General features: G+C 50.1%; 1 protein-coding gene across 2 annotated transcripts in view; it reads left to right on the top strand.

The window, feature by feature from the left end:
- Positions 1-13,940, top strand: part of PAPOLG (poly(A) polymerase gamma) — a 79,518-nt gene that overhangs the window by 28,323 nt on the left and 37,255 nt on the right. For both annotated transcript variants that reach the window (XM_069768900.1, XM_069768901.1), the window contains exons 9-10: positions 3,306-3,444; positions 3,632-3,704. In XM_069768900.1, the coding sequence (XP_069625001.1) occupies positions 3,306-3,444; positions 3,632-3,704 (212 nt within the window). The remainder of the gene's footprint in view (positions 1-3,305; positions 3,445-3,631; positions 3,705-13,940) is intronic.

The raw sequence follows: 13,940 nt of genomic DNA, 5'->3' as shown, positions 1-13,940 counted from the left end.
GGGAACCTGTCACCCCAAAAATCGCGGGTGAGGTAAGCCCACCGGCATCAGTGGATTATCTACAGCACTCTGTAATGCTGTAGATAAGCCTCCGGTGTTACCTGAAAGAGGAGAAAAAGACGTTAGATTATACTCACCCAGGGGCGGTCCCGCTGCTGGTCCGGTCGGATGGGCGTCTCTTGTCCGCTGCGGCGCCTCCCATCTTCATTCCAAGACGTCCTCTTCTGATCTTCAGCCACGGCTCCGGCGCAGGCGTACTTTGTCTGCCCTGTTGAGGGCAGAGCAAAGTACTGCAGTGCGCAGGCGCCGGGCCTCTCTGACCTTTCCGGCGCCTGCGCACTGCAGTACTTTGTTCTTCCCTCAACAGGGCAGACAAAGTACGCCTGCGCCGGAGCCGTGGCTGAAGATCAGAAGAGGACGTCTTGGAATGAAGATGGGAGGCGCCGCAGCGGACCAGAGACGCCCATCCGACCGGACAGCAACGGGACCGCCCCTGGGTGAGTATAATCTAACGTCTTTTTCTCCTTTCAGGTAACATCGGGGACTTATCTACAGCATTACAGAATGCTGTAGATAAGCCCCTGATGCCGGTGGGCTTACCTCACCCGCGATTTTCGGGGTGACAGGTTCCCTTTAATAAGTGGAATTTCTTGCCTTATAAATGGGGTTGGGACCATCAGTTGTGTTGTGCAGAAGTCTGGTGGATACACAGCTGATAGTCCTACTGAATAGACTGTTGGCTGCTTTTCTCCTACGCCTCATTTGGGGACACAGGACCATAGGTGTTATGCTGCTGCCACTAGGAGGACACTAAGTAATACAGAAAGAATAGCTCCTCCCCTGCAGTATACACCCTCCTGCTGGCTCCAAGTGAACCAGTTCTTGCTTGGTGTCTGTAGGAGGCACTTGGGTCTGCTTTCAGACCCCACCGTTTTTATTTTTACTCTATTTTTCCCTTAACTGAGCGAATGGGGGCGACGGATAATTTCTAGGTTCCGATCTCCCCCAAACCATCAACAGGCAAGAACGCGGAGCGTCCCTCCCCGTACCCTTTCCTGCACCGTTGGATGCCAGCCCTGAGCTCACTTTACGGGTGACGGTTCCTTTGCGTTCTGATCTCCCCCCTCCATAGCAGGCAACCACATGGAGTAGCCCTCCATCTACCTCTCCTGGAGCCAGATGCATAGCCGGACATGATGTTTATGGTGTCCGTGCAGCCCCCCACTGTTACAGCAGATGATGGAAGGCGGCAGAAGCTCTCCACCCCCACCCTGACTATGGCGACGGTGGATTGAGCACTGGCCCACCGCATCTATCGTGAGTTCACCTGCGGGGCCGAGGCGCTGGGAGGTCCTGGTCCCTCTTAAAGCCCGGGTGCGTGGTGCAAAAATAGCTGCAAGCTTAAAATTTAGCCCCCGGCTTTTCTCTCGTCCAGGTCGGAACGTTGGCTCCACCCACCGGCAGTTACCGCCGCCCACACTCTGATCTCGGCGGCCATATTTGACCACCCACAGGGCTGATGCTGCAGCACTGCTCCAGCGTTCTGAATCACAGCTTCAGGGATTAGTGATTTCGGTGGACACATTGCGGACCTCCCCCGGGGTCTCAAGACACAGGACCTGGGTAAGCTGCAGAAACATAGCTTGACCCTTCCCCCTGCTAGTAAGCGCTCTCGTCAAGGCTGCACTATGTCTCAATCAAAGCCTAACAAAAAGTCTGGGAAAACCTACACTGTTTTTTGCTGCTTGTACCTCTTGTAAGGCATCTCTACCCCGGGGTCACAATACTGCATTATGCTCATCTTGTGAACCGTTGACTGCTCAGGAACCACCTGTTACTGATACCGATCCCAGTGAGCCTAGTACCCCTGAGTGGGCTACCTCCCTTACCTGGTCTATTGCATCCCTGGCCAAAGCGTTAGACTCGTTCCGAGACCCTTCCTGTAACCAGGGCACTCTTACGGACAACGCTTCTGATGATCAGAACCCCTTGTACACTATGGGCCGTATCTTGCCAAGGAGCTCTTGCTCTTCCAGGAAAAGGACTCATGCCTTGTCCCCAGACCATCACCGGGAATCTGGTTCTGAGAGTTCCTTTTTTCGCTCCCCCTCCCTTGGGGCTAGTAGAGAACCTGGCTCAGAGGACGATTCTGACACGTCCCTAGATCAGGAATTTCAACACGATCAGGAGACTCTCGACTCTCTCATTGAGTCAGTAAACAAGGCCCTGAAGCTAGATGAGGAACCTTTATCTAAAACGGATCATGCTGTGTCCTTTAAGAGGACCAAGCTGGCTCACAGAGTGTTCGCCAATCATCCCGAATTTAAGGAAATCGTTGAATCTCTTAGGATCCGTCCACATAAACGCTTCACAGGGCAAAAGCCCATGGAGTCAAAATATCCCTTTGCTCCTGATCTTAGAAAAGATTGGTCACAGTCTCCTCCGGTAGATCCTCCGGTATCGCGCCTAGCTACTAAATCTGTTTTATCCTCTTCAGAGGGCGCCTTGATTAAAAACCCCACCGATCGTCAGTTCACTTGGAGCCAGCAGGAGGGTGTATACTGCAGGGGAGGAGCTATTCTTTCTTTAATGTCCTCCTAGTGGCAGCAGCATAACACCCATGGTCTTGTGTCCCCCCCAATGATTGGCCCGGGGAAAAGGATTTTATGGGGAGTACACAAAAATCCCTGTTTTTCAACAGGACAATGACCCCAAACACCTCCAGGCTGTGTAAGGGCTATTTGACCAAGAAGGAGAGTGACTGAGTGCTACGCCACATGACCTGGCCTCCAGTCACCAGACCTGAACTCAATCGAGATGGTTTGGGGTGAGCTGGACCACAGAGTGAAGGCAAAAGGGCCAACAAGTGCTAATCATCTCTGGGAACTCCTTCAAGATTGTTGGAAGACCATTCCCGGTGACTACCTCTTGAAGCTGATCAAGAGAATGCCAAGAGTGTGCAAAGCAGTCATCAAAGCAAAAGGTGGCTACTTTGAAGAACCTAGAATATAAGACATAATTTCAGTTGTTTCACACTTTTTTGTTAAGTACCGTATATAAATCCACATGTGTTAATTCATGGTTTTGATGCCTTCAGTGTGAATGTACAATTTTCATAGTCCTGTAAATACAGAAAAATCTTTAAATGAGAAGGCGTGTCCAAACTTTTGTTCTTAGTCTGTAGGTTTTGTGATTTGATCTCCCCTATGAGTAATTGTAGTGTTCCTTCGGCTGAAATTTAGATACAGCGTTTTGTCGTGTTTGAGTTCTGTAACAACCTGATTTTGTTTTATTTTTCTTTTAAGGACGTGGTATTTATTCCAATATGTTGGGATTTCTGGGTGGCGTATCGTGGGCCATGTTGGTTGCAAGGACTTGCCAGCTTTACCCAAATGCAGTTGCGTCTACTCTTGTTCATAAGTTTTTTCTTGTCTTTTCTAAGTGGTGAGTGTTTGTTTCTGTGTTCGAGTAATAGGCGCTGTGTTCACACGTTGTAGCCACAGTATGTAATTTTTTTTTTCCTCTGTGACTTGCAAAGAAACTCACTATGGCCACAATAAGTGAACGCAGCCATATAATCCATGTGTTTGATGTTACGATGCCTCATAGTCTCCTTCACCTTTATCCACAGGGAATGGCCTAACCCAGTATTACTAAAACAACCAGAAGACAGTAACCTAAATCTGCCAGTTTGGGACCCCAGGGTGGGTGATGTAAAATAAACTGTGTGACTGCTTAATTTCTTAGATATGACATTTTTTATTTCAGGAGTTTATAATACTTGTAGGTTATGACCAGCATAAATGTAATTTTTAATGGGTATCTCATTATAGATGCTTTTGTTTTTTTCTTTACAAAAAATAAGTACCCTTTTTATATCTTCTGTAGAATCCATTTTTTCATGATGACATTTCTCCTTAACTCAAGCAACTTTTTGCCCTTTTTATTCTAACATGTAAATTGGGCCCAAAAATGTGTGGCTAAGAAAACCACGCAAGGCTTCTTCTTGAGACCAAAATGTACTTTTTTTTTTTTTTCTTTTTTTTTTTCTATTAAATGCATTTGTTTTGTGTTAAAAATCATTACTGCAGTTGATTTCTTTTATTATAATGAGAATTCATTTATGGATAGTGAGCTCATTCTGTTACTTCTGTCTTTTTCTGAGCTCCTGTCAGTTGAGCTCAACTTTGGAATGGTCTTAAAACTTTCCTATCTCTGAATGTTACTGTAAAAAATGTGCCTGTTCTGGTGAGTAGATGCTGTTAAGTATTCTGGTTCTTAAGAGTTCTCTGAGAATGTTACATAAAATGATGCCCGTCGTAGAATTCAGAAACTAGCCCGTCCTAGTCATGTCAAAACTGGCTGCAGACTGAAGACGTCTATCTCCCGACACTGGTGTCTCAACTGACAGAAGAGCTAGATCACACACCACTGTCAGCCGGGATATGTGTATCGGTAGTCTCGATTTACACTGAGGGTTACAGCACCACTCCAGGGTTTGTTTGACCCTAGTATTCTACTTACCAGCAGCCATCATCCTCTCTTTCCAGCGCTGCTGTGGTCCCGCACCGCCATCTTGTGACCACAACCTCTGACCAGAAGTCTGAGGTAGGTGTCATAAGTTCTCAGTGTAAGCGTATGAGAGCCTCATTTGGGCTCTAATAGACTTGCACTAAGAAATTACCTCCAGATCACCCAGCAAACGGTGAAGACATCCGGTAGGTCACTAACTGCTGGTGACCGACCGGAGCGGCGCTGGTAAATGAGACTAGGGGCAAGGAACTTAGATTAGTAGCGCCACTCCAGCGGTAAAAAAAATATATATATATTCACATCGCAGTCCTGCTCCCGGCCAACTGGGGAATGTGTGATCTGGGACTTCTTTACAGCAGATGCTGTACGTCTTCAGGCTGCCGACTGTCCTGACACGTGATTTATGAACGGCTGGTGCCAGTAATACGACATTCTCGGACTAACCCTTTCTCTAGTCACCTTCCACCTCCTATTCGCCAGTGTCTTTTCTGTCCCCCATGGGGCATGGAGAGGTTTCATATGCTGTGTGGCTGGCAACCGGCAGTATACCTGGGTTTTCCTGCAGGGCAGTGGTGGTCGTGGGCTCTGCCTTCCTCCTCATTCCTGCTGCTCCCGTCTCCCCGTAACTCGGGACCTTCCTGGCCCACCTGCGCCTCCGTGGGGGGTAAAGCGGGCCAGTGATCCCTGGCGGTGTCCTCCGTGAGCTCACCACCATTTTCCTCTGCTGCGGTGTTCGGCTTCCCGGAATTGACGTCACCGCTGTGCGTGCGTCACTTCTGATCCTTTTTTCTTTCTTAATTTTTTTCTTTCAGGGATTGTGTGTGTTTATTAATCTTTTTCCCTTTCGTTTCAGATACACTTCTGGGGGTTCCAGGGTGCAGTTCTTCTCACCCTGATTCCCTGCATTAAGCGACCGATAGAGCAGTGTGGTATCACCCTCTCGGATCCGCTGGGCAGGACTTTGTTTCAGGTCACCCTGGGGCGTTCATGTTTCCTTTCAGTGGCCAGTCCTTGCCCTTTTCCCCCCTCATCCTTCTCCTCAGAGTGGGCTGAGAGGAAGACTGTGGTCACCTGCGGTGACCCCCTCCCCCCCCCCTTTTAAGGGGTTGACGCAGTCTTCTGCGCTGGTTGATATAGCACGGGAAGGAGGACCACATCTCCCAGGACCCTTTCTGCCATCAAGGGATCCTGATGCGTTCCTCATCTTCAGGTATGAAGATCTTCAAGCAACAGCAGCCCCTGTCCCTGCATCGTTGCAATCTCCATGCAGGGGCACTTAACCTTATTATCCAACAGCACTCGCCGCTGCACCGGGCTAGGGGGTTCAGGGGCCATCGGGCGCTCTTTTATTTAAATCTCGCGCCTCTTTCTTCGTAGCACGCTTTTTCCACCATATTCCTTTCCGGCAAGTCTCTGCCCCGGGAGGCCGCGTCCCTTTTTCTTCCTCGTCCCCAGCTCTGGACACACCTCACTTGCAGCCCAGCGCTGGTATTGGCCACGCTCCGGTGGGCCACAACCCCCTTTTTCCCTGCCGGCCTATCGGGCGCTTAATTTCTCTTCAGCGGCCACGCCCCACTGTTGGCGCGTTCTCTGCTCGAGCAGACGCTCGCAGCCAGCGCTTTCCCGGCAGCTGCCTTCTGTGCATCGCATACTCCGTAAAGTCTCAGTCCCTGGTTCAGGAACTAGAACGTATTCTACTTTTGACTACTGCCACCAGTGCCACGAACGCTTCTCACAGCAATTCGCTCGCACCTGTCCAAGACCCTCACAGGGGCAGGCTTGAGAAAAGAACCAGGAAGCGTTCTCGGTCTAGCTCTGCGTCAGCCGGAAAACCGCTCTACCCGTTTCCCCCCCCCCCCCCCTTCGTCGCAGGCGGATGTCGGGTCAGATGTATCCTCTGTCGGATTCTGACTCAGATGCAGATCAGACTTCCGCAACGCAGGATATGGTTGACAGCCTTATCTCAGCCATTATTCAAACGCTTGAGCTTAAGGAGAAAGAGGCAGCTTCTCAGGACATCTCCATTTCTTTCAAACGGATGAAGCGTCCTTCTAGAGTTTTTCCCAATCATAAGGAATTTGATACACTACGTCTAGACACTGGGAACACCCTGGTATATGTTTTCCAGGGAGGAAGCGTTTAGACATTTTATACCCGTTTGCTGCAGACCTTGTTAGCAAATGGTACGAATCTCCTAAAGTAGATCCACCTGTCTAGATTATCCTCCCAGACAGTGCTGTCCATTCCTGACGCGGCGTCTCTAAAGGACCCCACGGACAAACAAATTGAGGCTCTAACCAAATCCGCTTTTGAAGCTTCTGGTACCTCTCTGCCCCAATTTCGCCTCTACCTGTGTGGCGAAAGCGGTGTCGGCCTGGGCCAAAACCCTACGCCGAGGCATTGTAGCTTCGGCTCCTGCACAGGAGCTAGCGGATTTAGCAGATCAGATTTCACTGGCTGAAAAGTACCTTCTGAATGCTTCTCTGGATGCGGCTGCTTGCTCTGCAAGGGCAAACAGCAATATTGTCGCCTTTCGCCGTGTCCTCTGGCTGAAGGTGTAGAACGCAGATCCCACTTCCAAAAAGTCCCTCACAGGTTTGCCTTTCCAGAGATCCAGGCTCTTTGGAGCGCAGCTAGACCAAATGATCTCGGACGCCACGGGCGGTAAGAGCACTTCTCTTCAGCAATCTAAGCCTTCAATAGAAAAAGACCCCATTCCTTTCGCTCCTTCGCCTCCTCAGGTGGTGCCTCTCAGCATGACCGGTCTTCCACTCAAAGGGACCGAAGGAAGCCTTCTTTCAGGCCTACCCCTCACTGGAGAGCTAAAGGCTTCTCCTCCAAATCTTCCAGTTCTCGCGACCACAGATTTTCTTTCAAATGACGGGTCACCCCCACCTGGAAATCTTTCCAGGGTTGGAGGCAGGCTTCTTCTGTTCAGAGCCTTGGTTATCGGTGGTCGACGCCTGGGTCAGGGAGATTCTCATCAGGTTACAAAATAGAATTTTTGTCGCCCCCAGGAAGATGTGTTTTTTTTTTTTTTTTTGTTTGTTTTTTTTCTTCACCCACCCAAACAGCCCTCCCATATCCCAGGGCTTTTTCAGGCGGTCGATTTCCCTTCTTGCCTCAGGGGTAATCGTCCCAGTACCTTCCAACCAGTAGTTTTCCGGTTTTTACTCAAATCTATTTGTAGTTCCGAAAAAAGACGTCTCTTTGCTCGATTCTGGACCTCAAACAGTTGAACCGCCACCTCCGGTTTCGGCACTTCAAGATAGAGTCCTTGCGCTCGGTGATCCCCTCCATGGAACCGGGAGAATTTCTGTGCTCTGTGGACATTTGGGATGTGTATCTGCACATTCCGATTTGTGTTCAGCATCAGGGGTTCCTTCGTTTCGCGATCCAGGACCAACATTTCCAATTCACAGCTCTTCCTTTCGGCTTGGCATCCGCCCCCAGAGTCTTTACAAGGGTAATGGCAGTGGTCATGGCCATCCTTCGGTCGAAGGGGATTCTATTAATCCCCTATTTCGACGATCTCCTCGTAAAGGGTCCATCTCGCTGCGACTGCGGTCACTCTGGACACGTTAACCCTCCTCAGTTGGATAATCAACAAAAGTCCACCTTGATTCCGACCCAGCGTCTAGAATTCCTGGGCATGGAATTCGACACCGTTCAGGTCTTCCTCCCAAGGAAGATATTCCTCTCTTCGGAGGGGCATCAAAGCCCTAAAGCGTCCTACCCCTCTACCTCTATGGCTTGGCATGAGGGTTCTGAGCAAGATGGCCGCTTCCATGGAAGCGGTCCCTTATGCTCAGTTCCACTCTCGCCCTCTCTAGCTGGCCCTTCTGTCAATTTGGGACAGGAATCCACTCTCCTTAGACCGCCCAGTTCGCCTCCCGCTTGCTGTAAGGCTACGTTCACATTTGCGTTGTGCGATGTTGCGTCCGAGACGCAACGCAAAACAAAACGCACGCTAAAACGCAGCGTTTTGCGACGCATGCGTCCTTTTTGCCGATTTTTGGACGCAAAAAAATGCTACTTGCTGCGTTCTCTGCGCCCCACGCTTACGGCAAAAAAACACATGCGTCGCAAAACGCAGCGCAACGCATGTCCATGCGCCCCCCCCCCCCCCCCCCATGTTAAATATAGGGACGCATGCGTTGCCGCGGTTGCGCCCGACGCAACGCAAATGTGAACGTAGCCTAAGACAGTCCCTCACTTGGTGGACGCTATTCACTTCCATTCTGCGCGGGAGATCATTTCTCTCCCTCCACTGGCAGGTCATCACCACCGATGCCAGTCTCCAGGGGTGGGCTGCGGTCTTTTTCCACCTCACAGCCCACGGACGCTGGACTGCTCAAAAGGCACGCCTTCCGATCAATCTCTTGGAAATCAGGGTTATTTTTCTAGCCCTCCTCTGCTAGCAGCCCCTCCTCTCGGAAAAACCAGTCCGCATTCAGTCGGACAACGCCATAGCTGTGGCTTGCATAAACCATCAGGGAGGGACTCGCAGCAAGCAAGTCATACGGAGGTGGCAAAAATTCTGCTGTGGGCAGAGTACCATGTTCCCTTCATATCAGCTGTCCACATCCCAGGGTGGACAATTGGGAAGCCGACTTTCTCAGCCATCAGGGGCTCATGTCAGGCGAGTGGGCTCTTATCCCCGCTGTCTTCGACCAGATTTGCCAAAGTTGGGGCGTGCCGGATGTGGACCTAATGGCCTCCCGAGCAAACCACTAGGTTCCCCAGTACGTATCCAGATCCCGGGATCCGAGGGCCGTCGGCTGTGACGCTCTCGTGATCTCGTGGGCCCAGTTTCAGATGCCTTACCTGTTCCTGCCTCTTCCCTTACTTCCAAGGGTCGTAAAGAAGTTGGTCAGAGGGGGATCCCATTCTCTTATTAGCTCAAGATTGGCCCCGCAGGGCCTGGTACACGGAACTAGTGAACATGTTATCGGACGTACCTTGGAGGCTCCCAGACCGTCCGGATTTTCTATCGCAGGGTCCCCTCTTCCACCCGAGTTCTCGGTCTCTGAATTTAATGGTATGGCCGTTGAGGCCGCGATCCTGAAGGATGCTGGTTTTCCTCAGTGTCATACAAACCATGATATGAGCATGTTAAAGGGTCCAGTTTCTGCCTCGTCAATTCTTTCAAAGAGACATTGCTTCTCTCCCCCAGGTAAGAACCTTCCTTCAGGGGGTTGCTCTTGTTGCACCTCCTTTCCATCCTCCGATCGCTCCTTGGGACCTCAACCTTGTGCTCGGCGCCCTCCAGTGTACGCCTTTTTAACCGATTCGGGATGTCTTTTTCGCTTCTTTCCTGGAAAGTAGCTTTTTTTGGTCACATCACCTTGATCAGGAGAGTTTTCGAGTTGGCGGCGTCATGTCGTTCTCCTTTTCTGGTCCTTCATCAGGACAGTCATTCTTCGGCCTGTCCCTTCTTTTCTGCCAAAGGTGTTTTCTGCTTTTCCCATGAATGAAGACATCGTCTTTCCTTCTTTGTGCCCTTCCCCAGTTCATCCTTTGGAGAAATCTCTCCACAATTTGGATGTGGTCAGGGCTATCCTGGTCTACCTTGCCAGAACTGCTCCTTTTCGTCAGTCCGACCCTCTGTTTGTCATCTCGGAAGGTTGTCAGAAGGGGCTCCCCGCCTCTTAAGTCCACAATTGTTCGATGGATCCGTTTGGCGGTCCTGGAGGCATACAGTGTTCATGACAAACAGCCTCCCCCAGGGGTGAGGGCTCACTCTACCCGGGCTGTGGGAGCTTCTTGGGCAGTTAGTCACCAAGATACGGCCTCTCAGGTTTGCAAGGCCGCAACTTGGTCGTCCATCAACACCTTTGTGAAATTCTACAAGGTGCACACTCAGGCTTTTGCGGATGCAGGCCTGGGTAGGAAGATACTGCAGGTGGCGGTTTTGCACCGGCTGACCTAGTTCTCTATTTTTATCCCGCCCTGGGGACTGCTTTTGGACGTCCCATGGTTAGCTGTGTCCCTCAATGAAGCGAGAAAGAAAGGGATTTTTGGTTCTTACCGTAACATCTTTCTTGGAGCCTTCATTGGGGGGACACAGAACCCTCCCTTTATATTGTACCGTATTGGCCAACGTGCCGTTGTTGTGGGTTGGTACATAGGTTGAGTTGTTTATACTTGTTCCTACTACTGCTTTTGCACCAACTGAGTTGCCTGGTGCCTGTCGGAGGGTGTATACTGCCGGGGAGGAGCTACTTCTTTATTTGCATAGTGTCAGCCTCCTAGCGACAGGAGCATACACTCATGGTTACCTGTGTCCCCCAATGAAGGCTCCAAGAAAGAGATTTTACGGTAAGAACCAAAAATCCCTCTTTCTCCTCTGATCATATTGATGAGCTGGTAAATGCGGTTTATAACACAACGGGGTTACAGGAGGAGTCTATTCCTCAATCTATACAGGATGAAATGTTTGGAGGTTTGAAGTCGGAAAAGCAGGTGGGGTTCCCACTACATAAAAATATCCTAGACGTAATATCTCAGGAGTGGGAGCTCCCGGAGAAACGCCTAGTCACCCCTTCTTAAATGAGACACAGGTTTCCCTTAGAAGCAGGTTCTCCTTCATGGGATGTGCCAAAGGTCGACATACAGGTAGCGAGGGTTGCAAAGAGAACCTCGCTTCCCTTTGAAGACTCATCTCAGCTGTGGGATCCGTTAGATAGGAAAATGGAGAGCTTACTGAAAAAGTCGTGGGAAACATACACCTCGGGGTTAAAATCCAACATTGCTGCTACCTGTGTTGCAAGAGCACTCTCTCGATGGATAGATGAGCTGGAGAAACATATCTCTCAGGGTACTTCGAGAGAACTACTGGACTCTCTTCCCATGCTTCAAAAGGCTTCAGCCTTTCTAGCGGACGCCTCCATGGAGTCTATTAGGATTGCGGCCAGATCCTTAGTCCAATCTAATTCTGCCCAAAGAGCCCTTTGGCTCAAGATGTGGAGCGGGGACGTTACCTCGAAAATTAAGCTGTGCTCAATTCCTTTTAAGGGCGATTATCTTTTTGGGCCCGCTCTAGATAAAATTCTGGAAAAGGCCACAGATGGGGAAAAAGACTTTCCGGAGCAAAAATCTGTCAGGAAGCGTTTTTTTCATGCCCCCCAATCTAATACTCCTCAAACAAGAGGTACAGGAATGGAGCTACGCCAAGGGAAAGGGAAAAAATATCCTCATTCCCCAGCAGCAGGATAAATTACTCCATCCCGGTGGGGGGGGAAGGCTCGCAAAGTTTGTCCATCATTGGCGGGCCATTACTAATTGTCAGTGGGTCCTCATTGTGATACAAGATGGCCTACTGATAGAATTAATATCCCCCCCCCCTCCCCCTCGAAATCTGAAAATTACCTCCCCAGCATCTCGGGGGGCCTATACAATGATGACAGGCCTTGGGGACCTTCTAAAATCAAATGCAGTCTCCCCTGTGCCGCTGTCACAGACAGCTCTCCAGCGACCAACGATCCCGAAGTCCCCTGGTAACCAGGGTAAACATCGGGTTACTAAGCGCAGGGCCCGATGGTTACCAACGTAAAAAAAACAAACACTACATACTTACCTTCTGCTGTCTGTCCTCCGGCGCTCTGCTTTCCTGCACTGACTGTGAGCACAGCGGCCGGAAAGCAGAGCGGTGACGTCACCGCTGTGCTTTCCGGCTGGCCGGCGCTCACAGCCAGTGCAGAGAAGCACAGCGCCGGGGACAGACACGGAAGGTAAGTAAGTAGTTTTTTCTTTTTTTTTACGTATACGCTGGTAACCAGGGTAAACATCGGGTTACTAAGCGCGGCCCTGCGCTTAGTAACCCGATGTTTACCCTGGTTACCAGTGAAGACATCGCTGAATCGGCGTCACACACGCCGATTCAGCGATGTCTGCAGGAAGTCCAGCGACGAAATAAAGTTCTGGACTTTCTGCAGCGACCAACGACATCACAGCAGGATCCTGATCACTGCTGCCTGTCAAACTGAACAATATCGCTAGCCAGGACGCTGCAACGTCACGGATCGCTAGCGATATCGTTCAGTGTGAAGGTACCTTTACTCTCGACTATTCCTGATAAAGAAACCATCAGGGGAAGCGCGAGTCATAATAAAAAGAAAGATCTCAATCGTCATATTTTATATCGCAGGTTCAAGATGGAATCGGTAAAATCTGCTATTCCCCTGATCGGTCCAGACTCTTTTATGGTGACTATCGACCTAAAGGACGCATACTTTCATGTGCCGATTCACCCCCGGCACAGGAAATCTTAATTTGCAATTCAGTACAACCAGCAGATAAGACATTTCCAATTCAACGTGCTCCGTTTCGGCATTTCTTCAGTGCCGAGAGTTTTTTTTTTTTTCCAGGGTAATGGCGGAAGCAGTATCACATATCCGCAGACAGGGAATCTGTATTGTCCCTTACCTGGACGATATGCTACTGATAGCCCCCTCAGCTCAGACTCTGACCAGTCATGTTGCGAAGACTCTCAATATCCTCAACACTGGGGTGGCTTCCAAACCTGAAAAGGTCCCAGCTCCAACCTTCCAAATCAAGAAGGTTTCTGGGAGTTCTGTTAGACTCAGTAAAACAGAAATCTTTTCTCCTGGAGGATCATCGCCGGGCTTTAATGGAAAAGGTAATAGATTTCAGAGAAGACAGATCTCCAACTATATGGAAAAGCATGTCGGTTCTGGGCTCCATGACTGCCTGTATCCAGTCAGTGTCCTGTACTCAAGCTCATTCCAGAGTCCTTCAAGCCCACATCCTCACAAACTGGGACGGAAAGCCGGGCTCTCTAAACAAGAGTATACACTCCGGGGCATGTGGAAGCTTCCCTATTCTTGGTGGTTGAACCCCAGAAACATCCGCAGGGGTGTGAACTGGTCTCAATCCCCCCTTCTGACAGTTACAACCGATGCCAGCAAACGAGGCAGGGGAGCAGTAATATTGCATATATTCAGGGACACTGGAGTCAGACGAGTGCCAGGTCCTCCAATTTCAGGGAGTTGAAAGCGGTAAAGGAAGCCCTCCTAGCCGCAAACAGCTTAATAACAGGCAGTCACGTAAAAGTTTATTCAGACAACACGACTACTGTTGCTCACCTCAAGCATCAGGGGAGCTCAAAATTCAACAGCCTGGCAGGCATCTCAAACCGAATATTCTGCTGGGCTGAAAAACACCTCCTCTCCCTCACAGCTGTCCACTTGAAGGGGTCTTCCAACCTTCAGGCGGATTTCCTGAGTCGCCAAGACATGCAGCCAGGAGAGTGGAGCCTGAACAAAAGTCTTTGGGATGTTGGTGGACAGATGGGGCCTACCAGAGGTAGATTTATTCGCCTCAAGCCAAAATACACAGGTCAAAACCTTTTTTTTCCCCCCCCATCTGAGACCACTCCAGAGGGG

The sequence above is a fragment of the Ranitomeya imitator genome, chromosome 5 (genome assembly GCF_032444005.1).
Source record: "Ranitomeya imitator isolate aRanImi1 chromosome 5, aRanImi1.pri, whole genome shotgun sequence".
NCBI lineage: Eukaryota > Metazoa > Chordata > Amphibia > Anura > Dendrobatidae > Ranitomeya > Ranitomeya imitator.
The sequence above is the reverse complement of the archived record's forward strand: the minus strand, read 5'-3'. Positions and strand labels throughout refer to the sequence as shown.